The 27,019-nt window shown below is 40.2% G+C and overlaps 1 protein-coding gene across 1 annotated transcript in view; it reads right to left on the reverse strand.

Moving 5' to 3' along the window:
- Positions 1–13,738: 13,738 nt before the first annotated feature.
- The window catches only part of LOC124621970 (protein arginine N-methyltransferase 1), a 99,859-nt gene continuing 86,578 nt past the window's right edge, over positions 13,739–27,019 (reverse strand). Inside the window, exons 5-8 of the mRNA XM_047147504.1 lie at positions 17,263–17,450; positions 14,632–14,858; positions 14,073–14,432; positions 13,739–13,992 (exon numbers count right to left, since the gene is read on the reverse strand). Coding sequence (XP_047003460.1) covers positions 13,889–13,992; positions 14,073–14,432; positions 14,632–14,858; positions 17,263–17,450 — 879 coding nt within the window. The 3' untranslated portion in view covers positions 13,739–13,888. The remainder of the gene's footprint in view (positions 13,993–14,072; positions 14,433–14,631; positions 14,859–17,262; positions 17,451–27,019) is intronic.

Below are 27,019 nucleotides of genomic sequence, written 5' to 3' on the forward strand. Positions count from 1 at the left end.
AAAGTAGCAGTCTGGCAACTGCTTAAATGAACTTAGAGTTTTTACATAGTTGTCATTGATCAGGATATCTTTATTCAATTGTACCTAGTTACTGCTATCAGCCACCAGGCTGAGTAAAGGTTGGCAGTGGCAGCAGGTACGGCACGAATTGTTCCAATTTTTACACATTTACCGATTCAGGTCCACTAGTAGAGTGCCCTAGGTTCACGAAATTTACCACATAACTTTTGTAAATACTACTTTACGACCAACACCATTTCACATCAATCACGTCACTCTTTTCTCTAAGAACATTTTTTTATAAAGCGTAAAGTGTGTTAAAAAAATGAGGTGCAAAGTAACACTGTGGACAATGAAATTTTATGGGAATGATAAAAAATGTTGTAAAAGGCAGGAAAACATTAATTCCAAGAAGTTAAAAGCAGGGTTACACTGTATCCGTATTTTTCATTCACCCTGCAGCACCTCTAGCAGTGAGAGTGTGGCAGCCTTACAGTTCATGCACATGGACACGTACGCCAGGCACACATCGCCAAAATGCTGACTGGTCACTGCCAGGTGGCAACATAATGGGCTATGCACTGGGAGTGCAGTGCCCACATCAATCGCCACTTTGCATTTTTGAATAATTAATTAGGGCAATAATGACAAGTAGCAGCATGGATTTGAACAAATTTCTGGTTCATCGTGCTATGCTAACAGAGATGGGTAAGGGATGAGCAATGAGAATGTGCTGCATTACATTAAGTGCAAATAATTTTTGCGGATACAGTTTTGTGTGGGATTGTACTCAGGGAGCCAGTGGCAGGAAGCCAGTGGCATGTTAGCTCCAAAGTTCGAATTTTACAATCTCCATCACCCCAGGAGATGTCGGCACCACCACGCAGTCTCCAATGGCAAGAGTTTGATGCTGCCCGACACACAGGCGACATTTCCGGCAGAACACTGAGAAGCAAGCAGAATGTCTGCCCAAAGTGAATAATGCAGAGAGATGCTGCTTCCCCCTCGGCCATGTCGGTCTGACCTCACAAAAGTGTCGCGGCTGACAATGCCAGTGAATCCCCCACTTTGAGCGTGAGACAGAGGAGTGGAATGTGTCCGTTTAGATGCTGGCACCAAGGAAGCATCTGGAAAGCTCTTTGAACGCGTGGCACCTCCCACAGCGACCGCGACTGGCCAGATCGAGATGACGAAAGGGGTGTTTCCCACGCACTCACAGTCGAGCAGGAGTAGTGCTCATTGGTGAAAAATTAGTTAAAATGTTGTGATTAGACAGCCACAGCAGTGGAGCAGCACACCGCACTAGGTTTTGGGTAGAAAGAACTCTCGTATTTCAGCGTCTATCCAATAAGGCCAATAAGGATGCAGTTCTCTGTGCCGGGTGATACAGAGTAATTGCGGAGTAGCTGTGTACCTTATCCGGATAATTACAGGATTTTGTCACATACACGCGCCACTTTGGTTGCAGAGACATCAAACCTGGTCAGCATAACAATACAACAAGAACAGCTGACTGGGGACCCTGTCGTGGAGCTGAAAAGCAGAATAGGTAATATACACAGCTCCGGCCATAGCACGATCAGCCTTCCAGTTCACAGGTGGCCATTGACGTACTGGATGTCGCAGCAGATTTTCGCATTATTTCTGTGATTAGATACAGATGGAAAGTGCATGACCTAGAATCTTGTGCTCTCATTCAGTTGAACACAAGTGCCAATCCACATCGCTAGGTTTTATAGTTGTAGATTCATGTTATACTCCCTTCTCCTTATTAAGTTATTGATATGTCCACAATCAAGAGGTATCACCTCATTAATGTGATTTATGAGCATATGCAAATTCCCAAATGGAATAAATCTGAATATCTTTTCAGATATTTCAGACTACCGACATTGACACACCAACCCTATGCTACAACCTAGTCAGAAATTTTGGTGGGGTTAACTTGATGTTAATAATCTACATTCATCACTACTTTCTAAGAGGCAAATGACCTCACCCAATCTGATTCTTCAACATAGGCCTGTATTGCATAGTCAGATGTCATTAAGTACACAACTGGGGAATTTATAATAGAATTCTGGGTTCAGCAAATAGTTCATTTGAATATCACCTCACGGCAGCAAAGGAAACTTGGAGGTCACTTCCCATCACCTTGCATCTTCTAATGCTGACTCGCCTCTCACAGAATATCATGCACGGTCATGATTCCATAGACGATTTGGCACTGGAACTGTTTTGGGAAATCTGCAGGCCTACTTTTCCAGTAACGAGTATGTAAATTTTTTTAAGGTAGGTGTACTATTAATTTACTATAATTATAATCCTTGCCACAACACTAGTCACAATACAATCACCAATGACTGCACATTATACTTCCACATTAATAACTAACTGCTTCTTTGACCTTCTAATTGCAATGCAAGTCATAAACTTAAAACTCATGCAGATCACAGTTTAATAACATTTAAACTTTAACATTCATAAATATCCTGAGCAACTAACTCACTTCTACTCAGATTATCAATTTCCAATACCAGTAACTTCCCATTCGGGACTGCTCTCATCAGCGGACACCACCAAGTTTTTAATGGTACCACAGATAATCCTTAATAACACTCTAGCAAATTCTGAGCTGTGAACACACTACAGCTCATGATACTATCATTACCAGCAACCTCACACTCACAACTGCTCTCAGGTGCAGACACCATCGAAGCTGCAGGAGAGACTATTTATTTTGGCCAATCTGAGGCCAGTAAAAACAGTACAAGCACATAAGGCCATGCTACGATCGATCAGTGATATATGGAGAGGGCATGTCAATGTGAACAGTTATGTCTTAATGTGCATCTGCGATGCAGTATGCTATCTAACAGCAGGACTGAAGACATATTGCACAACATTATGGCTCTCACCAGAAAAATTAGCCATAAATGTTAAAACTCCCACAAATATTAGACTTTGTTGTGTAATCTTCAACAGGTCCCCTTCATTGACGAAATACTATGTGGATGAGTTTCAGTCATTTAAGAAACAAATGAAGAATCTAACATAGTAATGGAATTTTGAAATCTCTGGGGGCCTCTCACACAATTTTCTTAGGAGTATGAACAGACGGCATTTGAGATGGAAAAGCCATACTGAAATAATACACAGAAAACTAAGTAAATATTGTTACATGTTAAAAATTCTAGTAAGTGCTCAAATATAGATACAAAGTTGTGGTGTTTTTTTTTTTTTTTTTTCATATACAGCTTACTAAGATACAGAGGCTTCCATTACAGGATAGCATAAGCATGACAACAAACTATTAAACATTACAACATAGAGCAGAATTACATGAGGGTAGCCACAAGAATTTTGTAGAAAAAGTTTTAAACAAGTTAAAATCTTGACTTTGTCAACCATTTAAATATATGATTGCATATGCTTCCCCAAGTCTCATGAGACCACAACTGTGTGAAACAATGGTAGTCACAAGCATGAAATAATAAGGAAGTTTTGCATAGGAAACTGATCAGCAGACTTTCATATAAAAAAAGTGGAGAATAGCACCCAAAACTCTGTTTCACAATCAGAGAAATTTTTAAAAAAGTTAAAAACATATTCATGGTTAACATTATCTGTAGCACTGATGACTCTACGAAACATCAACACTACATATAATCCATTAAAACCACTACATTAATTCCTCAGTGACATACAAAATGATTCCTGATTTTAAATACACATCCTTGAGGGTAATAACTTGACACTTGATGTAGATTTTGTTTCAATGTAGGAGTCCTAATTAATATTTTACAGTTGTTATTTTTTATTTCTTTGAACCCATGCTGCTTAGAATAGTGTGTATGTGTAATTTGAGAATTTTTGCACTGTTCTCAATGTTGAGTGTCTGTCAGCTAAAAATATATATAAAACACACACACACACACACACACACACACACACACAAAGTTCTTTTTGACAAATCCAGTACCAGTTGTGTAGATGACATGGAACTGAATAAATATAGCACAAATTTTATTTAATGTCAGAAAAGATGGTATGGCAAAACAAAGATACGTTATATTAATTATATTTGTACACTGAGCACCCACAAGAGGAAACGAAATGCAACTATATGGGTTAAGTGGCATGTGATGTTATTTCAATGATTGTTACAATGAAAAGGAGAGTTGCTACTCACCATATAGTGGAGATGCTGAGTTGCAGATAGGCACAACAAAAAGAAGACTGTCACAAACAAGCTATTGGCCAGCAAGACCTTAATCAAAAACAGATCACACACACGCACGCACACACACACACACACACACACACACACACACACAATTGAATCACACTGTGGCTTGTGACAGTCTTCTTTTTGTTGTGCCTATCTACGACTCAGCACCTTTGCTATATGGGGAGTAGCAACTTTTCTTTCGATAATATTGTTACATTCCATCCTGGATTTTCTATTATTTCAATGATTGTAGAATTTAATCAAATTTACAAAGAACCTGCCAATATGAACAGATTTATCAGTACGATGTTACATCTCCTGATTCAGTTTGGAAGGATGTTACAAAGCCATTGTATCATCTCCACAACTGTAACTGGTTCTTGATATCCTGGATACTGACACTGAGACATAGCTGATGTCCGAGATGGTCCCCACTATTGGGGACAGATCTGGTCATCTTGTTGGCATCTCAACATTGCACAGACAGTTGACAGAGATACCCTCGCTAATGTCTGTGGTATTGATTCACATTGCTGACTTTGGGGTGGCACTGTGATTGCTGGGCGATACCACATTCCACCGCCCCCCCCCCCCCTCGCCCACCCAACCTTCAGGCGCTGTCATTTGATGGAATTGAGGAGGCAAGGAGATAACTGTGGCTGGTGGCACCTCCCTGCCCACACCCCCATATCCACCATGTGGGCATCCGGGAACATAGCTAAAAAACCAGACTCAGGGTGCACACCTGCATCCAGAGACCCAAATGCTGTGGGATGATCTGGGGGCAACTCGTCCATGGACATCAATTCGAGCAGCAGCGGTGGCGAGGTGCTGGTCTCCATGGGCACCACATGGGAAGGTGCAAGCCATGACAGGCGGAGAATGGCTGTGAGTGCAGGTACTAGTTACTTCCTTTAGGAGGAGAGAGGGATAGACCCAAGTCCTCGCTATGAATGGATCCCTATCATTCCAGGATTTATGAGTAGTACAAAACATTTCACCTCCTTGAGGTTAAGTACTGATCGGCAATCCTGTATCATAATTTATTATGTAATATATATTTTCTTTTCCATCTTTGTTCTCCCTCACCACAATTTCTTTTTCCTTCTTGTTCTTAATTGCACTATTCATTCTGTTACTCTTCCTTTTAATTCATCTTTACTTGCCACTCTGTCATCATCTCTGGACTGACACCGGCAAAGTGCTACCAATACACTACATTTACTGTGGCAGACAAAACAAAGAAAGCACCTCGAAGAAATGGTTGGATGCCAATTTCACGTTGTACACATATGCACCACCAGGAGGTATGTAAAGGATTAGATTAACAATTCACTGGGACAAGTAGAACAACCATCAGAGTGCATTAGTGTTGTTACCAGGCCTTGTAAGGTATATAAGAGGTGTGAATAACATGTGTTGAGTGATCACTTTGAAGGGCACAGAAATATACCATACTCATATGAGAAAGTGTTATCAGCACTTGACAGTTTGAAAGAGGCCTCATTGTGTGTCTCCATTTGCCTGGCTAGTTGAACTATGCAGTATCTAGCTTTGTGGAGTATTTGGATGTGACAGTGACCTGATGTTCAACTATATGGGAATGTGTCGTAACTTATACTCATTATCGATGTATTGGACAATGACGTCTGACCACATATTGTGTACCAAGAACATCACAACCCTTTCACATCTGTGACTGCCAGCTGAGAACACGTAATGGACCATTGGTCAGAGACTAGCAGCAGCCAGACAAGAGAATTATCACTCCATGTGCAGGTAGCCATTAACACCACAACATATACAGCCACATCCATAGTGCTGCCATGATTGAAATGCGTGGACTGCTGATGCAAGGCTCCACACTGCGTTCAGCGAGAAATCATGGTTCTCCATTACCCAGATGATCATTTTCAGTGAGTATGATGACCTAGGGACAAGTCCATTCTTCTAATGTTTTGAAGAGGCACAGCAGTGTTACTCCTGGCATCATGGAGAGGAGAGCCATCAATTACGACTTCATGTTGGGGCTAGTAGTGATTGGGAGAACCCTGATGGCATTGTGTTACATCACAGACGTCCCCCATCCTCACGTTTCACTTCTCATCTGACAGTATCGTGGTGCCATTTTTCAACACAACAATGTTTGTCCATACATGGCACTTGTCACAAACTTTCTGCAAGATGTTAAGATGCTCCTGTGGCCAGTAAGGTCCCCAGATCAATCCCCAATAAAGCATTTATGAAACCAGCTTGGATGTAAACTCTGCCCCAGTGCCAATCTAGGACCTGTTACACAGTTGTGGGCCAGCTTGCCTCAGGAGAGAATACAATGGTTTTATGACACCCTTCCCAACTGCATCAGTACATGCATCCAGGCCAAATGGGGTGCAATGTCATACTCATAAAAGGACTCATCGTGCCACATTTTTGTAAATTTGACTCGATTTTGTAATCACTGCAATAACGTCACGTACCTTCTCAACCTGTGAATTTTCATTTCATTTCCTCCTCCCCCGTCAGAGTGCTTCACTTTTTTTGTCAGCAAATGTGCTATAGTGCCCCCAGAATTTTACGAAAGTCTGGAGACACTTGTGTTCCAGCCGTTTTGAACACACGTTATTTTAAAGCAGGGTGTAAGGATGAGCATGGGATACTGCACCCATTTATTGTTTGTGCAGGCGAAACTGGAAGGTAGATAGTTCATCGGCGCTGGCAAGTGTTCAGAGTGACCTGCGAAGAATAAACACATACGGCCCGGAAACTCTGTGGCCGGCTGCAAAGAGTAATGTAGCTTTGTATTGTTGAAAAACAAATGGAGTGACTCGAGATAGTGACTGTTTTAGTAGACGTTGAACTGCTGTTGACTGGACGTCGATAGTCAGCCACGATAAAAGCTTATGTATTAATTGTGTTCAAAAATGTGTAATTAACTGATCTTGGGTGCCCGGCAACGTGTGGGCTTACATCATAAAGTTTAGTTGTTTTTTTTGTACAAAGTGGAAATAAATATGTTCTGGTGCATTGAATGATATTCCACGAGTAGCATATTTTTAAATAAGAAGAGAGAGAGAGAGAAAATTTCCCCTTCCTAGCAGTGAAATCTTCAGAGAAGCGTCCGGTGCTAGCAGAAGACATCGGTGCTGCAAGAAAGCAGAACCAGCATTCTTCAACAAGTAAGTCCACGAAATCGCTTAAGCTGTACAGAGGGAGCTTAACATTACACCGGGCCACCGCAAGAACGTGGCAACCATAAAGAAAGGACCTGAGAAAGAGGGGGAAATATTAAGGAAGTTACAAGGGGAAAAAAAAAAAAAAAAAAAAAAAAAAAAAAAAAAAAAAAAAAAAAAAAAAAAAAAAAAAAACCAGTTGGGAGTTGCCATAGCGACCGATAACAGCGAAGCTGAAGAGTGATTCCACGATCCTTATCCAGAAATATTGTGTTGATAAATGGTGAAATGATTAAGGGAATCAAGAAAATCGCACAACGCTGCATCTAGTCTCAAATCGCCGATACCGCTGTCTACAAAGGCTGACGGTGCCACACACCAACTCAGATGCCGCCTTCCACCGACGCCGGGTGAGCTACTACTGACCTTTGATTGTTTGTGGAGTGTGGGGTGTTGTGAAAATAAGCGAGTGTACTTTTAATGATAACTAGATTAAAGGCAAAACAAAACACAATGGAAATGGAACATCAATCCGTAGAGTCTGTTGGGGCTATGGGAATTGAAAAACAGGGGCCAGATTTAGGTGAATTAATGAGGTTTATCAAAGTGCAGTTTGAATCACAAAACACAAAACTAGAGGCTCAAGTTAATATCCTAAGTAATCAGATGCAAGAATGGAAAGAAGAATTGTCCGATTCCCTGAGTGAACAGACAAATATTTTATTTAAGGATTTAGAACAAACAAATGAAGCCAATATAAAAGGATTAGTTCAAAAATTAGAATATGATGTAGACTGCAAATGTAGTAATTTGGAAACACAATTTAACGAAAAATACAACTCTTTGAAAATTGTATGTAATGTTACATTTGATGTGGTCGAACAAGAATTAACTACGCTAAAAACCAATGCCCGGAAACAAGATAAGTTGCTCCCTCTAGTACAGGCACAAATTTCAGGGGTCAAATCACGGGTGGAAACTGTAGAACAGAATTTCAAAGAAAAGTTAATGACTGCAGAGCTTATAAATTTGAATGGCTTAGAGGAACAAGTAGAAGAATTAATAGGAGGAAACGTTGAAGAGAAACTAAGTATTGATATCTCTTCGCCTATAATAACTTCTGATTTAGATAACACCAAGAAAGATTTAGAAACTTTGTGGAAAGAATTCAAGCTTATGCAGGAGATACTAGAGAAAGGCACAGTTTCCCAACTATTATATTAATTAAGGACATGATAACTGATTTGCAATGGGGATCAAATTCAGGCTTGTCGAGACAGTTTCCTAAATTCAAACCAGACGGGGAGGTACACCCCACCCATTTCCTAAAACGGTTTAACCAAGCCAATAATGTTAAGGATATAAAACAATATGTACAAAATTGTGCAAGCAGTAAAGCAAACAAAAGAAAAATTTGGAGTAGGTATTAAAATCCATGGAGAAGAAATAAAAACTTTAAGGTTTGCTGATGACATTGTAATTCTGTCAGAGACAGCAAAGGACCTGGAAGAGTAGTTGAACAGAATGGACAGTGTCTTGAAAGGAGGATATAAGATGAACATCAACAAAAGCAAAACGAGGATAATGGAATGTAGTCGAATTAAGTCGGGTGATGCTGAGGGAATTAGATTAGGAAATGAGACACTTAAAGTAGCAAAGGAGTTTTGCTATTTGGGGAGCTAAATAACTGATGATGGTCGCAGTAAAGAGGATATAAAATGTAGACTGGCAATGGCAAGGAAAGCGTTTCTGAAGAAGAGAAATTTGTTAACATCAAGTATAGATTTAAGTGTCAGGAAGTCATTCTGAAAGTATTTGTATGGAGTGTAGCCATGCATGGAAGTGAAACATGGACGATAAATAGTTTAGACAAGAAGAGAATAGAAGCTTTCGAAATGTGGTGCTACAGAAGAATGCTCAAGATTAGATGGGTAGATCACATAACTAATGAGGAGGTACTGAATAGGATTGGGGAGAAGAGGAGTTTGTGGCACAACTTGACTAGAAGAAGGGATCGGTTGGTAGGACATGTTCTGAGGCATCAAGGGATAACCAATTTAGTATTGGAGGGCAGTGTGGAGGGTAAAAATCGTAGAGGGAGACCAAGAGATGAATACACTAAGCAGATTCAGAAGGATGTAGGCTGCAGTATGTACTGGGAGATGAAGAAGCTTGCACAGGATAGAGTAGCATGGAGAGCTGCATCAAACCAGTCTCAGGACTGAAGACCACAACAACAACAACATGTACAAAACCCCCAGGGACATTGACGTTCTGTGTCGACGGGCAGAGTGACGTCCGCCGGTTCCCGAGTTGGGCTCGGTGTTACTTCCACATTAGTTTTCCTATACCGAACTCCCTTCAAATCTTCGACTATGCTGTAATCTATTTATAGCCCTTAAGCTATTCTATCATATTAGTATTAAAAGAGACCAATTATGACTAAACGATTATGACTAATGTAAGAAGTTACAATAAACAGTAACCTCTAAGCATGAGATAAAACTAACAAGGTAACATTCTAACAGGAGATAGAATATGATGGTACCGTTTAGGAAGAATGATACCTAGATGACATAAACTTAACATGTGTATGAAATATAAAGTGAAGTGACTAACTGAATAACTATTTGATTATAGTGTATATAATTTCTATTTTTATAGAATGTTTTATATTTTTTGTAAAGTGTGATGTGGTTGGGGAGGGTTTATATCTAATCTTGAAAGGGGTGGGTAGCATAGGCACAGACACGACCTCTAATTTTGAAAGGGGTGGGTAGCATAGGCACAGACACAACCTACACATCACGCCATTCATACAACCCTCGCAAACAAGTGTGACTGGTTCTTCATCATTTGCTGTTCCATAGGAGTTGCTAAGACCTTTTCTTCGGGGACTTCAAAGGTGATGGTGAGAATGTCCGTTCTGCAGGGGACGCCGAACATCATACCTCCTCCGGCTTCTCACTTAAGTACCGGTGAAGTGGGGATCCTGGGGAAGGGGGGTGGGAAAGTTATCCTGTCTTTGGGGCTGTCTTCTTTCTTTCTTCGATCTTAGCAACCAATTCTTTTATTTCCTTTCTTACTTCTCTTAAGAGTACCAATCTATCTTTCCCTCTGCCCACATTCATATACTTCTATCGCCGAAGTCCTTCTCTTTTCCGTGATTTCTAGAAATCTTCAACTAAGAACCTTAGTAGCCCGAAGAATCAGGACGCACAATCACACTTCCATACCCAAACAATTAAATACAAAGACACAGACAAGTAATACACAGGGAGATGTAACAACCGTCACAGATAAGGACGGAGGTAGTGCTCAGGAAGGGCTCGAGCACATGTGCTAATTAATGACGGTTGCACATCTCAAAGTAATAGATATTAAGCCAGAGGCATTGAGTCAAATAACCTAAAGGAGCAAGGGGGGACAAAGTGTATATCCACCTGTGTTCATAGCTATAGTAGTAGAAAGTAATATGAATGTAGATAAAAAGAAATAGATATTAAGCCAGAGGTATCAATCAAATAAGTTTCTGATGAATAATAGGATTGTGCAGACCAAATAGCTCGACGGGAAGAAATAAAGTTACAACCATGGATGAAACATATTTAGTTATTGAGGCTATGTAAGTGAGCTGTAAGCAATGAACAAGTGAAGAATTTAAGCAGGTAGGCTGAAGGACTCAAAACGAGGAAAGGAGAGGTAGATAGAAATTTTACCAGGAAATTTTAAATAAAATAGTGTGCAAAGGAGTACGAAAGAGGCAAGACTATGAATCATTGTTAGAGAAGATAGGGAGGGCACATCCGATATAGGTGAAATGAGAGAAAGAAAGGCAGCTAGGCAGACCCAGAGGAGGCTGCCCTATACTGTGCGGGCATGGGCACCAAATGGGGATTGACCTGTACCATAGTTTAGTATAAATGGAAGGGGGCGTACCTACCCAAGGACGAGGAAGGAGATGTTTTCATAGTATCAACCTTTACATAGATTGGAACCCAAAGGGAAAGGTTGGTATAGTGACCTGAGATTGTAGTGGAAAGTTTCTCCTGGTAAATTTGGCTCTAAAATTTTTTAAATAGAAAAGACGAGTGCTGTGCGAGGAGATAGAAAAAAAGATAAAACGCCCAGTACATCTAATTTTTTTCAGACCCGGAAAACCGGTGGTTATCATTGCAACAGCTTCTTTTTAAAAAAAAAAGAGTAAAGACTCGACTCAGAATAACGCCTGAACTTTGAAACTGGGTAAGGGGAGGGATTTATTTTGGCTCAATCCTGGAAGCAAGAGTAGATAAATCTATTGGAAATAGCTAATACTTGTTATATTATTAGTTTATCATACTACTATGTCGATGAAAGATATTACCAACAGCTTAATGAAATTCCGGAGATGGAAGAGTGTTTTTGTACATAATGTTTTTATGTAGTAAAAGGTAACAAGATACCTGTTAAGAAACAAATTATTAAAATATATGTTGTGTGCAAAATAATGAGTGTTCGAGCTACGGGGAGGGATATGTAGTGCCCCCAGAATTTTACGGAAGTCTGGAGACACTTGTGTTCCAGCCGTTTCGAACACGCGTTATTTTAAAGCAGGGCGTAAGGATGAGCATGGGATACTGCACCCATTTATTGTTTGTGCAGGTGAACTGGAAGGGAGATAGTTCGTTGGCATTGGCAAGTGTTCAGCGCGACCTGCGAAGAATAAACACATACGGCCCGGAAGCTCCGTAGCTGGCTGCAAAGAGTAATGTAGCTTTGTATTGTTGAAGAACAAATGGAGTGACTCGAGATAGTGACTGTTTTAGTAGACATTGAACTGCTGTTGACTGGACGTGGATAGTCAGCCACAATAAAAGCTTATGTATTAATTGTGTTCAAAAACATGTAATTAACTGATCTTGGGTGCCCGGTAATGTGTGGGCTTACGTCATAAAGTTTAGTTGTTTTTTTGTACAAAGTGGAAATAAATATGTTCTGGTGCACTGAACGATATTCCACGAGTAGCGTATTTTTAAATAAAAAGAGAGAGAGAGAGAGCGAGAGAGTGAAAATTTCCCCTTCCTAGCAGTGAAATCTTCGGAGAAGGGTCTGGTGCTAGCAGAAGACATCGGCGCTGCAAGAAAGCAGAACCAGCATTCTTCAACAAGTAAGTCCACGATAACACTTAAGCTGTATAGAGGGAGCTTAACATTACACCGGGCCACCACAGTATTTGACCTCGTTTCCTGTGAGACATCTCTCTCTTCATCTTTACCTCAGACCTCTTTCCTTCTGAAAGGACAATTTATTTTATTTTTACATTTATTTTTTTGGCAGTGCTAAGTATTTTGCGTGTTGAAGAGTCAAGCACGCTTGAATTTTTCAGTTGTCTCAAGTGAATGTTCAATTAAACAAACTTCTTTAATTATCAGCAGTTTCCACCACATATTTTGACAGCAAAAGAGTGCCTACTTACATGCCAAAGGAAGCTTTCTAAATAATGTACATATACATTGACTGGTCATTTTTTCTACATATTTCACTGTCACGAAATTGTGATATGTTATAATGTTAGCCTTGTTTTCTCTCTCTCTCTCTCTCTCTCTCTCTCTCTCTCTCACACACACACACACACACACACACACACTTGGCACGCGTTCCCTTCCCGACTTAGCGAGTGACTTGCCTCCAGCAGGGTTGCCAGTGGTGGTTGGTTTCCGAGAAAGTGATATCACATTTTACTGTTCCCTTCCTTGCTTTCTGACTTAGCAAGGGTAGCCGTAGGTAGCTGGTTTCCGTGAAAGTATGCTAAGCAGTAATCTCACTTCTGTGCATGTGTCTGTTGACCTTAATGATACCATAAGTGGTTACATACACACTTTCCATTGCTTTCAAGTTACAATCTTCCAGTTTCATATTAACATGATGAAAATGGTATACCAACACCGACTCATCCAAAAAGGCAGCAGTTGAAGTAATCAGTGTCCTACGCAGTGGAAGGCAGTTATGAAACCTTTCATAGGAACACAAGAGTTTAACAAGGTATAAAGAAAATTCTCTAGCGTTATAATACAAAGGTATTCATGCATATACGTTGCAACGTCCAGCAGTTCACCCTAAATTTAATCGATCATTTTGACATTATTTTTATGGCCCAGCTTTCACTGCTTCAGCTGAAGGTTCTTTTATTTGGAAAAATTGTTGGAGAGTGACAGAAGTAGGGATTCTGAGGATGCATACATCACCCTCAGAAATACTTGTACATTTTACTTAGTAAGAGGGGATTTTTACTATCTTGTGTAACACATTCTAAAAGAAAGTTATGGTATGCACCAACATTTAGTGTTGCCATCAGTTTCAAAGAAAGTAGACAAATTTTATAATTTTCGGAAAAAAATACTTTATAAAATTTTCCAAACAGAATGTATAAAACAAACAATTTATTTTTTTAAAATATTGCATCTTCAAGTCCGTTTTTTATGACATTTCATTTCAGAAATGAACTTCAGGTTAATGTAAACTTATGCACTTGCCCCAAGAGTGAAATTGTTACAGCCAGTGAACGCACTTCTTTACGCATGCATGTTAATTTTCCAGTAAGTTTTTCACCTGTTAGAAAGAAAAAGGCGTAAAATGATAACACATGATAAAATATGTAGCATTTCATTCATTAGATGTATCATATTTACCTTTTTGCAATGGAATAGGTTGTTTTAAGAAAAATACTGTCTGTTTCCAGTGAGTTGCCTCACAAACAGGGCCTGTTGAGAACTGAATAGGTACTGGAAGATCAAAGAACACATCAAAGTAACCTGCAAAGCTAGTAATGGTACAGTCTCTCAATGCTTCCAGAGAAAATTCTGAAGTATAATTGATACAGTCAGTACTACAGGAGTACAAATCTATTTCAGTCAAAACAAAGGAGCTCGTTACTATTTTATCTCTGGGCACAACTTCAACAGATGGCTCGCGTAGAACTTCTGACTGCATACAGGTCATGCGGAAACCATAAACGTCTTCCCAGAAGTGAATTAATTGTCTGTGGCGATCTGTAATTCCAAAAGGAAAAGAAAAACAAGTAAGAATTTATAGTGGATCAAATGCACATTTGTGTCATTCTGTGACAGTAAACCAAAATTATCTGACCCAATATGATTATTTGGGCTGTATAGTAAGTATCATATGTACACACTTTAATACTGCAATAAACTATCACACAATGGATTACCATGCTGGAAAGCTGCTTACCGTTATCTTCAATGCCCACTATATTTGCTGTGCATCGATTTGGTAAAAGAAGACCACCTTTCGAAAGGTGGTGCTCACGTGCATAAATAACACTGTCAAGCATAGCTTCATATAACAGGAAATAGCCCATCCACTCTGAAATTATGACGTCAACCTTGTCCAGAGGTAATTCAGTATCTTCCAGCCGACCCTTTATAAGAGTAATGTTTTTATCCATACCATTTTCCCTAGAAGGGAAGAAAACCTGTAAAACTTCTGTTACTTTACAGAAAAAATACATGTTTTGGCACATAAACTCTAACTTTTTATATTCATAAAATATTGGAGCAGTAAAATCTCTCTGAAGAAATATATACCTAATCCTTGGACTTAGTACAGAAACTTGTCACAACTACACTTCAAAGTAATCATTGTGCAAATTTTAAAGGTCTTTGTCCCTCTAACACAACTTAACTTCAAATTATAAGATTTTGTAGTAGTCCCAGTGCTTGGTTTGTAAAGAGATTGCATCAACTGAAGTCATATCATACCACGTCTCAAAACCTACAGTTCTCATTTCTTTCCATCAGAGGTATGGGGTACTGCTGCGTGCCATCACAAATCAAGCACTGAGTAGTAATATAGGTCAAAGCCTTCAAAACGTTCAGAATTTTCCATAATTATCTTTAATTTTTTGCCTTCATAATATTAAACCAGGTACAAATGTCTCTTTTATTCCTGTTTTCTGCTGGATACAAATCGTCTCTGAATATTCATTACGCTCAAGGTCTCTATCAGCTATAATTGATCATTTTTATTTTGTATCCTGCCACCACACTACTAATATCATGCAGCATGTACTGCTAGATGAGAGAACAATATACTGCATCCCCACATGCAAATCCAATCAAATACCTCCTGCCTCCACCCCCCCACCCCCCACAAAAAAAAATGAATAAATAGATAAAATAAAATAAATAAGAAAATTATAAGATGGAAGACTCGAACCAAACACAAAAAGGAGTTGAATGTTTTGACATAAAAAATTATATTTCACTCTACAGCATGGTATGTACTGTATGAAACCTGACAAATGTGAAAGCAGAACTGAGGTGCTGCTACTGATGGAAAAGGAATGGGAGCAGGTCTGAATCTCAATCCACCTCATGGCTTTAATCTGCAAGGAAGTTCCTTTAACAAGCTGCCAGCAATTGCAGAAGAGAAAATGCATTTTAAACACAGTTATCAACTTGTTTGATTAGTCATTTCTGAATTCTCTAATCTTAAATTTCAACTAGCTTTTAGTGCCCCCAATGGGATCGTAAACATCAGTAAAGGCATAAACAGTTCTATAATTAATCTTCAGTTTCATTCCACATCCAACTGATCACTCAAAGAGAGAAATCACTACCCACAGAGTGTGGAGATTAAGTTTTTGATGATGATATACATCTTCAACAACATGTTGGTTCTTTAATACTGAAAGAGTTATCTGGAGAGTTACTGACACAGACCTGTAATTGGTAAAGTCTTTTTCCAAATCTTGGTACTGACAGTAGAAATAAGTACAAATAGCACTTAGTGTTGATGTTTAACATTTTAGGTATGATACTGATACTGCATTTACACTGCTTTGGACTGAAACTGCATTCTAATTACAGTTGTAGCCCATTGTGTTTTGAGATTATGCATGCATTCATTTATTCATTATGTGCTTTACTTTGTCAAATTAGCTTTCTATTTGGTGTGAATGAAAAGACATTCTTTCACAAACTGATTTTTTCTGCTATATGTTGGCACAGTTGTTCTCTGCATTAACTTTTAGTAGTTTAGAAGAAGGAAGGAAGATTAAGATTTAATGTCTCATTAATGACAGTACCACTAGAGACCAAATTGAATTGAGGGAGGACATTGAGGCAGTTCAAAGGCTGCTAGATCTGTTACCAATAGGTTCGAAAAATTCGTGTTACAGAGATGCTTCGGGAACTCAAGGGAAGGCGATGTTCTTTTCAAGAAACACGGCAGAAAATTTAGAAAATCGGCATTTGAAGCTGACTGCTGAACGATTCTACTGCTGCTAACACATATCGCGTGTAAGGACCACGAAGATAAGACATGAGAAATTATTTCCTTTATGGAGGCATACAGACATTCGTTTTTCCCTCGTTCTACTTGCAAGGGGAAATGACAAGTAGTGGTACAGGGTATGTTCTGCCACACACCGTATGGTGCCTTGCGGAGTTCTACGTAGATGTAGAAAGCACAAACTTAAATTGGAGAAGGAAACTGAGGAAAAGGAATCACCCAGCAGTTGCCTAAATCAATACAGGGAAACGATGTAAAACCTAAGTTTTTTACAGACAGAGATTTGAACTGCCTTCCTCCTGAATCCAAGCACAATACTAGGTTAGATTTGTTTTGCTACAAAAGAAATGAGGTTGACTACAACACACGTTTGAAAGATTTCTTCACACTTATAGGTATGAAAAAAGCTATTAAATATTCAACAAAAGAATTAACAAATAATGGAAGTATCCAAAAATGGAAGGATAAAAGAGGAATATTATTATAAAATGTATGTAATAATGACTGACCAAAGTGATAAAAATATTTTTTTTTTTTTTGTAAATAATTCAAACATTCATTTAATACCTGATAATATCCATTGCACTGTAAATAATTTCTGACTGATCAATGCCCATAACTTTTGCAGCACCAGCTGATGCTGCGAACATTGATAATATACCTGTTCCACAACCAAGATCTAACACTGTTTTCTTCTCTATTACAGATTTATTCATCATTATGGCATCTCGGTATGACTCAGTGCGCACACGATCCTGTCAGAGAAGCAATAAGGAATATGTTTAAAAATATAAATTTCATGCGTGTATAGAAAGTGTTCCAGAATGAAAGATCAATATTCTTATAAGTTATAGAAAGTCATCTGGGAATTAGAGGTCATATAAAGATGCTCTGCTCTACCTCGGACGAGATACAGCAAAACGTGTGTGTGTGTGTGTGTGTGTGTGTGTGTGGGATAATTTGTTTGCACATTTATCCTCCTCATACTTTTGTTGCCATAAAAGCACACAGTTGGGTGTTGTTGTGTGACTGTGTTGTGTGATTATGACCACATCAGAGTGAAGCATTAGTTAATTATTTCACTGTGGCTGAATAAATGCTTCACATCTTCCTGTTGATGTTAAATGCCATTACCACTTGTTGAATTCTAGATCATCACATTTGGTTTCTTAGTTTTTTAACATTATTAACTGTACATTGTCCACTGCAACTCTTAAATCCGAATCAAGAGCTCAACAATATGGACAGAAATGGTAACACTTTGTTATCATCATTCAGCACAGTCCCGTCACCATACATACAGTGACTTTCTGTCAAACTTAATGTTCAATTGACACATGCAAGGCAACATGTTACATGTAGAAAGATTGTTATTATTTCATCTTCACCATGTGTGAAATATTTTCACCATGCAAGTTATGTAACAGAAGTTACATTTTACAACTAGACCCACATGGTACACAGGAATCAAATTGTCTGTTATTTGTCTCTCAATTTGTGTTATAATATAATAGAGGGAAACATTCCACGTGGGAAAAATTATATATAAAAACAAAGATGAGGTGACTTACCGGACGAAAGCGCTGGCAGGTCGATAGACACACAAACAAACACAAACATACACACAAAATTCAAGCTTTCGCAACAAACTGTTGCCTCATCAGGAAAGAGGGAAGGAGAGGGGAAGAACGAAAGGAAGTGGGTTTTAAGGGAGAGGGTAAGGAGTCATTCCAATCCCGGGAGCGGAAAGACTTACCTTAGGGGGACAAAAGGACAGGTATACACTCGCACTCACGCACATATCCATCCGCACATACAGACACAAGCAGACATATTTAAAAGACAAAGAGTTTGGGCAGAGATGTCAGTCGAGGCAGAAGTGTAGAGGCAAAGGGGTTGTTGAAAGACAGGTGAGGTATGAGTGGCGGCAACTTGAAATTAGCGGAGATTGAGGCCTGGCGGATGACGAGAAGAGAGGATATACTGAAGGGCAAGTTCCCATCTCCGCAGTTCGGATAGGTTGGTGTAGGTGGGAAGTATCCAGATAACCCGGACGGTGTAACACTGTGCCAAGATGTGCTGGCTGTGCACCAAGGCATGTTTAGCCACAGGGTGATCCTCATTACCAACAAACACTGTCTGCCTGTGTCCATTCATGCGAGTGGACAGTTTGTTGCTGGTCATTCCCAAATAGAATGCATCACAGTGTAGGCAGGTCAGTTGGTAAATCACGTGGGTGCTTCCTTAATCTTTCCTCTCCCACATCCACACCGGCTGTTCAGAGCATCCTCCTACAGGCCAACCGTAAATTAGAACAGCATGCCACCCTCCACCTCAAAAAACTATCCAATCTCCTGGTTTCCCACCTCCGGAAAGGCAACTCACTCACCCTTCACAACCTTTCCAGCAAACCTCAAGCTCCTCTCATTGCACACAAACCCAGTCTCTCCCATCTACTCAATCTCCCACTTCCAGCTCCACTCCCTCCAAAACCTCAAAATTCCGATCAACACAATCTGGAACCACAACACCCTAATTCAGTAGTTAACCTTACCTCCAAACCTCTCTCCCAATCCGAAACCTCTGTCCTATCCAAAGGCCTCACCTTCAGCCCCACTCCCAGATTCAACCAGACAGCCCTCGTCAAAGATTTACTGTCCTACACTCGTACTCTCTGCTGGAAGTATCACTTTGCCACGAAGAAAAATGATCCTAATCCTATTCCTAATGATCCGACTCCCCAAGACACCATCCAAATTGAACCCTGCCTGGAACAGTTCCGTCCTCCGTCACAGCGGGACCCACCTCCTCTTCCTCAAAATCACCCTCTCCAAACCTTCCAGGAATTTATGACTTCCAGCCTTGCATCTCAATCCTTCTTAAAAAACCTTAATCCTACACCCAACATCACCACTGCTGAAGCCCAGGCTATCCATGATCTAAAGGCTGACCGATCCATCGTCATTCTTCCGGCGGACAAGGGTTCCACTACAGTGGTACTTGATCGTCGGGAGTATGTGGCTGAGGGACTGCGTCAGCTTTCAGACAACACCACATACAAAGTTTGCCAAGGTAACCCCATCCCCGATGTCCAGGCGGAGCTTCAAGGAATCCTCAGAACCTTAGGCCCCCTGCAAAACCTTTCACCTGACTCCATCAACCTCCTGACCCCACCGACACCCCGCACCCCTACCTTCTACCTTCTTCCTAAAATCCACAAACCCAATCATCCCGGCCGCCCCATTGTAGCTGGTTACCAAGCCCCCACAGAACGTATCTCTGCCTACGTAGATCAACACCTTCAACCCATTACATGCAGTCTCCCATCCTTCATCAAAGACACCAACCACTTCCTTGAACGCCTGGAATCCTTACCCAATCTGTTACCCCCAGAAACCATCCTTGTAACCATTGATGCCACGTCCTTATACACAAATATTCCGCATGTCCAGGGCCTCGCTGCGATGGAGCATTTCCTTTCACGCCGATCACCTGCCACCCTACCTAAAACCTCTTTCCTCATTACCTTAGCCAGCTTCATCCTGACCCACAACTTCTTCACTTTTGAAGGCCAGACATACCAACAATTAAAGGGAACAGCCATGGGTACCAGGATGGCCCCCTCGTACGCCAACCTATTCATGGGTCGCTTAGAGGAAGCCTTCTTGGTTACCCAAGTCTGCCAACCCAAAGTTTGGTACAGATTTATTGATGACATCTTCATGATCTGGACTCACAGTGAAGAAGAACTCCAGAATTTCCTCTCCAACCTCAACTCCTTTGGTTCCGTCAGATTCACCTGGTCCTACTCCAAATCCCATGCCACTTTCCTTGACGTTGACCTCCACCTGTCCAATGGCCAACTTCACACGTCTGTCCACATCAAACCCACCAACAAGCAACAGTACCTCCATTATGACACCTGCCACCCATTCCACATCAAACGGTCCCTTCCCTACAGCCTAGGTCTTCGTGGCAAACGAATCTGCTCCAGTCCGGAATCCCTGAATCATTACACCAACAACCTGACAACAGCTTTCGCATCCCGCAACTACCCTCCCGACCTGGTACAGAAGCAAATAACCAGAGCCATTTCCTCATCCCCTCAAACCCAGAATCCCCCACAGAAGAACCACAAAAGTGCCCCACTTGTGACAGGATACTTTCCCGGACTGGACCAGACTCTGAATGTGGCTCTCCAGCAGGGATACGACTTCCTCAAATCCTGCCCTGAAATGAGATCCATCCTTCATGAAATCCTCCCCACTCCGCCAAGAGTGTCTTTCCGCCGCCCACCTAACCTTCGTAACCTGTTAGTTCATCCCTATGAAATCCCCAAACCACCTTCCCTACCCTCTGGCTCCTATCCTTGTAACCGCCCCCGATGCAAAACCTGTCCCATGCACCCTCCCACCACCACCTACTCCAGTCCTGTAACCCGGAAGGTGTACACGATCAAAGGCAGAGCCACGTGTGAAAGCACCCACGTGATTTACCAACTGACCTGCCTACACTGTGATGCATTCTATGTGGGAATGACCAGCAACAAACTGTCCATTCGCATGAATGGACTCAGGCAGACAGTGTTTGTTGGTAATGAGGATCACCCTGTGGCTAAACATGCCTTGGTGCACAGCCAGCACATCTTGGCACAGCGTTACACCGTCCGGGTTATCTGGATACTTCCCACCAACACCAACCTATCCGAACTCCGGAGATGGGAACTTGCCCTTCAGTATATCCTCTCTTCTCGTCATCCGCCAGGCCTCAATCTCCGCTAATTTCAAGTTGCCGCCACTCATACCTCACCTGTCTTTCAACAACCTCTTTGCCTCTACACTTCTGCCTCGACTGACATCTCTGCCCAAACTCTTTGTCTTTTAAATATGTCTGCTTGTGTCTGTATGTGTGGATGGATATGTGCGTGAGTGCGAGTGTATACCTGTCCTTTTTTCCCCCTAAGGTAAGTCTTTCCGCTCCCGGGATTGGAATGACTCCTTACCCTCTCCCTTAAAACCCACTTCCTTTCGTCTTCCCCTCTCCTTCCCTCTTTCCTGATGAGGCAACAGTTTGTTGCGAAAGCTTGAATTTTGTGTGTATGTTTGTGTTTGTTTGTGTGTCTATCGACCTGCCAGCGCTTTCGTTCGGTAAGTCACCTCATCTTTGTTTTTATATATAATTTGTGTTGTAAGGTATATATCAGTGATATCTTCTTAGGCCGTATCGTTTTGGAGGAACAAATGACAGGACAACGCAATTATTTGCACTTTAAACTGAATAACAAGTTCACATTGTTTACACCACACAAAAATGTAATATACCTCAAGCATGGTGGAATCCATCAACATTCTATGATTATGCAAAGCAATGCTTCAGCTGTACTGTCCATAATTAATGGCACTGTTGTGAAAGAACGCTTATCTGAGCCCTAAGACTGTCATACCTGAGAGATTACTGTTTATGAGGTTAAATAAAGATAGAAGAGCACAGAAAAAAGGTGTGTTGAGATTAACAACAAACTCACATGATAGAAACTGCTTCCATAAAAAAGAACTGCAGATACACACTAGGACAAGTGATATATGTTCACTTATGTTAAACAATATGTTTAAAATTGCAATGATACTAACTTCAAATTTGTTCAAAATTTATTCAGAACTATCCAAAACTTATTACGAATTCACACAACGAAAATTTATTGTGAACTTCAGTAAATTTGTAGCCTGAGGCATAAATAATAATAGTTAACAAAAAGCCACATGTGAAATACATGGGCAGCCTGTCACATGATTTTATAAATGAACAGGTAGAGTAAATCAAAAACCGACTGACTGGCATTTGCAGATGATGGCTAGTAGCAGCAGATGACATACAAATAGTGAAGATTCTGACTGAAATGCTTTAAAAAATTCTATAAAGACAGGATTACAAAAGTCTTGTGAAAATACAGAATTACCGATACACACGAAACATCAATATTACAGATCAAGTATGGAAAAATTAAGAAAGTCCAGAAATGTGAATATGTGGGGGAATGGATAGTAAAAACAGAGACAACAAGTATTGTACTGCAGGAAAACAATTCTACTGTCATTAAGGAAATCAGAAAAAACAATGCAGACAGCATACCAATTATGTTCAATGCGTACAACAAAAATATTGATCTCAGGCACTTTAATTCACTGCTAAAACTAAAAAATCTATGTAACTGAATGTATCACACTGAATACAAAATGTGTGTTACACAGTCAAAGGAGTGAAAAATTCTGAGGAAGATCCTAGCTTCTAAGAAAGAAGAGCAAGAATACAAATTTCAATGAAATGTGGTGTTGTATGAGGAAACTGAAAAACTCACACTACCGTGTAAGTAGAAAAAACTGCAATTCTATGGGCAACAAGGAGAACACTCATGACACTCCAGCAATATATGGAAAGTAGGCTGATACAAATTAACTGCCTGATAGAAGTAAAGTACAATATGGTAGAAAAAAATGTCATGCCAGAGTCAGAAAGTAACAGAAAATAGTATAAAAATAGCTTCAACTGAAATAAAGGTATCTGAAGACCAAATGCACTCAAGGGAGATGAGAACTACCTAGCTGCAATAATGCAAGGAAAAGTTTATCACAGTGGCATCCATGCAAAAGTGAATGCAAGAAGAAGCACAAGAAATGGCTGATGCTTAGCTCTGTCCATATGCAACTTGGATGAAATTAAAAAAGATAACACATTTAAGTGGACAACAAAAATTATACCATTTCATAACAATGATAAATGTTTAGAACTGGTTATCTCAAAAACCATTTAAAATGGAGCACATCTTTATACGTAATATTTTTCTCCAAATTATCATTTCATTCAAATTCTTGAACAGAGATCTTTCTCCTTCTGACACACTGTATGTACAGAATCAAAAATACAATTAAATATTATGACAAATTCAAATTATGTCGGCACCTAATAAATGGTATGCTGATATCAAGTTTCAAAATCGAACAGTTCAGCCACACATGTCGCATTCTCTCCTTCAGCATGACAATACCAGACCACACACAAGCACTGTGAGGTCTGCAATAATCTGACACCTTAGGTTCACTGTCACTGTTCATCTTCCATACAGTCCTGAGTTGGCCTTATCCAATTTTCATCTGTTTCCAAAACTTAAAGAATGCCTTTCATAGCTTCACTTTGGTAGTAATGAAATGGTGCAAGCAGAGGTGAGGTGGTGGATCCATCAACAAAGAGAAACATTCTACTGTGACTGTACCAACAACGTGGTCTCTCATTGCAAAAAAATGTGTTCGTCATCAGGGTAACTATGTTGAGAAATAGATATGTAAACACACAGAATAAAGGTGTAAAATGTTAACAACATTTATTTCACTTAAAAAGTTTTATGAGTTCACGCATTAAAAATTCGGAGACACTACTTTCCAGCATGCCTTTGTCTTTTTAGCTCAACAGATTAAAAGATAATTGGTAAGTTTCGTTTCAAGTTATTTGTTTACTGTTCTTTATAACATTTTACCAGCCACAATGCAGTTCCAACGCAAATGCTGTTCTCAAACACAGGAAGTGACAGGCGACATTCATAATCAGCTGGAAATCGCCCTGACTACTGTCAAAAGATTGGTAGTTGCTGTGAATCAATGTGCTGGGAAACATCTGAAAGTTGTGTTTCAGAGTTATCAAAGGTATCTCAAATACTGGTCTCTCCTGTGAATACTGTCTCCTCTGCAGCAAGTACGGGATATGTCACTGCTCGTCCATTTCACTCCAAAAGTCAGTGTCCTGTCCTGTACAGTGTAGGCAGGGACCAGAGAAGCTGCAAGGTGACTTCCTAAGCAATACATTTGAGATTCTGTCTTTCACTGAAACTGAGCCAGTGGTACTCATTTCACCTGCTGGAAAACCTGCTTTGCCCTGCTTCCAGAGGAGACAAATGCAAAAGGGTACAGGGGTCTATTAATCATTGGAAGTTCAAGCATATTACAAATAATGGTACCTCTTAGGGAAATGACAGCATAAGACAGGAAGGAGCACCAGGTGCACTCAGCACTCAGTGTGTGTGGCTGGGGGCCTCATTTAAGATGTTGAAGAGGCTATTCTGGCAGACACTGAGTGAACAGGGTGCAACCAGCTGCAGATTGTGGCACACATTGGAACAGACAATACCTGTCATCTGAGCTCCAAGGTTATCCTTGGATCATTTCAGCAACTGCCAGAGAAAGTTGGTAAGACCAGGATTGTGTACAGAGTTTCAATGAACCTCACAATTTGCAGCATTGTCCCCAGAACTGATCGTGGTTCGTCTGTGACTTCCTGGACTTGCACAATAAGATTGAAAACTGCAGGGTCCCACTAAATGGGTCAGGTGTGCAGTACACATCAGAGGCTGCTTCTAAGGTAGCAGACTGTGTGTGGGGTGTGCACAAGGTTTTTTATTAGGCAACTTTCCATCCAGTCCAGATAACAACTGCTGTACGAGACCCAAAAATATTAGTGTAAGATACGAGGGAGTGCCCCCCACAAGCAATAGTATTAATATCCTATTAGTTAACTGTCAAAGTACTCGCAACCAGGTGTCAGTGTTTGAAGAGCTCCTGAAAAGCAGAAAAGTTCACATAATACTAGGTTCAAAAGCTGGTTAAAACCTGAAATTGACAGCAGTGAGATTTTTGGGGAAATTTAAGCATATATTAAAAGGATAGACTAATAGGAAATGGAGGTGGCGTATTTGTCACACTAGGCAAGAAACTCAAATCCACTGAGATCAAAATTGAAGCTGCATGCGAGATTGCTTGGGCAAGACTCAGTATCAGTTGTGGATATAAAATTTTAATTGGATCCTTCTATCGACCACCAGAATCTCGTACTCATGTAACTGAAAATTTTAGAGAAAACTTCAGTTCCTCTTGGACCAAAGTTCTCCAGTCATATTGTAATCATTGTTGATACTCTAATCAGCCAACAATCAATTGGGAAAATTATGGTTTTGTTAGCTGTGCATGTAACACAACATTTTATGAACCATTACTAAATGCCTTCTCTGAGAACTACCTAGAACAGGAAGTTTGGAACACCGCTCATGACCGAAATGTACTAGATCTTTTGTCGACAGACATGTCTGAGCACTTGGGGGAAGTGGACATTGAAACTTGTATCAGTGACCACGAGGCAATGGTGGCAATTCTTATCACCTAAGTACAAAAGGCAACTAAAACAATTAGAAATATGTATACTAGGTAAAAAAAGCAGTAGTTCATATCTCAATGAGGAACTTGAAACTTTTAGCACAGGACCGGAACATGCAGACAAACTATAGATCAAGTTTAAAGGAATAGTTGAACATACACTGGATACATATGTGCCCAGCAGAACAGTTCATAATGGGAGGGGCCCAAAATGGTATAAAGACATTGTACAGGAACTTCCAAGGAAAGAGAGACAACCGCATAATAGTATACAGCTATATATAGAGATGCTTGATGAAACTAACTTGGCAGTCAAGAGAACAATGTGTGAGGCCTTTAATGAGTACCATAGGAGAATACTGTCCAATGATCTTTCACAAAACCCAAAGAAATTCTGATTGTATGTAAATGCTGTTAATGTCACTGAAGTTAGCATCCAATCACACACAGATGTGTCAGGAACTGAAACTCAGTGTAGCAAACAATAGCAGAAATGCTTAACTTTCAATTTATTTGGATGTCACCTCCTGTTTGAAACAGCAAAATATCGATCTTATTTCCTCTCTCTGAGATGTCTACTGTACTGTAGTGTCCATCCCAAGTTCACCAGAAACTGCGTTATACAGTTATCAGGCTATCTGTGAAAAAGTGTCCTGACGCACTGAATGTGTGTCCCAGCACACTCAATGGAGATATCAGCTACCAATGAAACCGTCAATCCTTTCAGTTCAACAAATTATCATAAGACTAGCTAGAACAATGCCTGGGAGGTTACACTCGAAATGCCAATGAAAGCTTTAATGCTTGCATCTAGTCGGTAACTCTTAACACCATTCACAGTGGGGAAAAAAAAGTTGACATTGTAGCCAATGAGGCAGCATTTAATTTCAACAGTGGAAATTATGAAAGTGCTTGAACCTGAGATCAAACCAGCCTGTCATACCTTCTGCACAACAACGGACAAAACACATACAAAGCAAACACAACAGTAGGTAACAGAAGTTTGCAAAGAGACCCAGATGATCATCATGCACACAGGGAAGATGGAGGAGGACTTATTTTATATATTCAAGGATTGCTGTATGGTCTGGGATTGCTGACTAGAGGTACATTGTAACTGTAAAAACAGA

The sequence above is a fragment of the Schistocerca americana genome, chromosome 7, assembly GCF_021461395.2.
Source record: "Schistocerca americana isolate TAMUIC-IGC-003095 chromosome 7, iqSchAmer2.1, whole genome shotgun sequence".
NCBI lineage: Eukaryota > Metazoa > Arthropoda > Insecta > Orthoptera > Acrididae > Schistocerca > Schistocerca americana.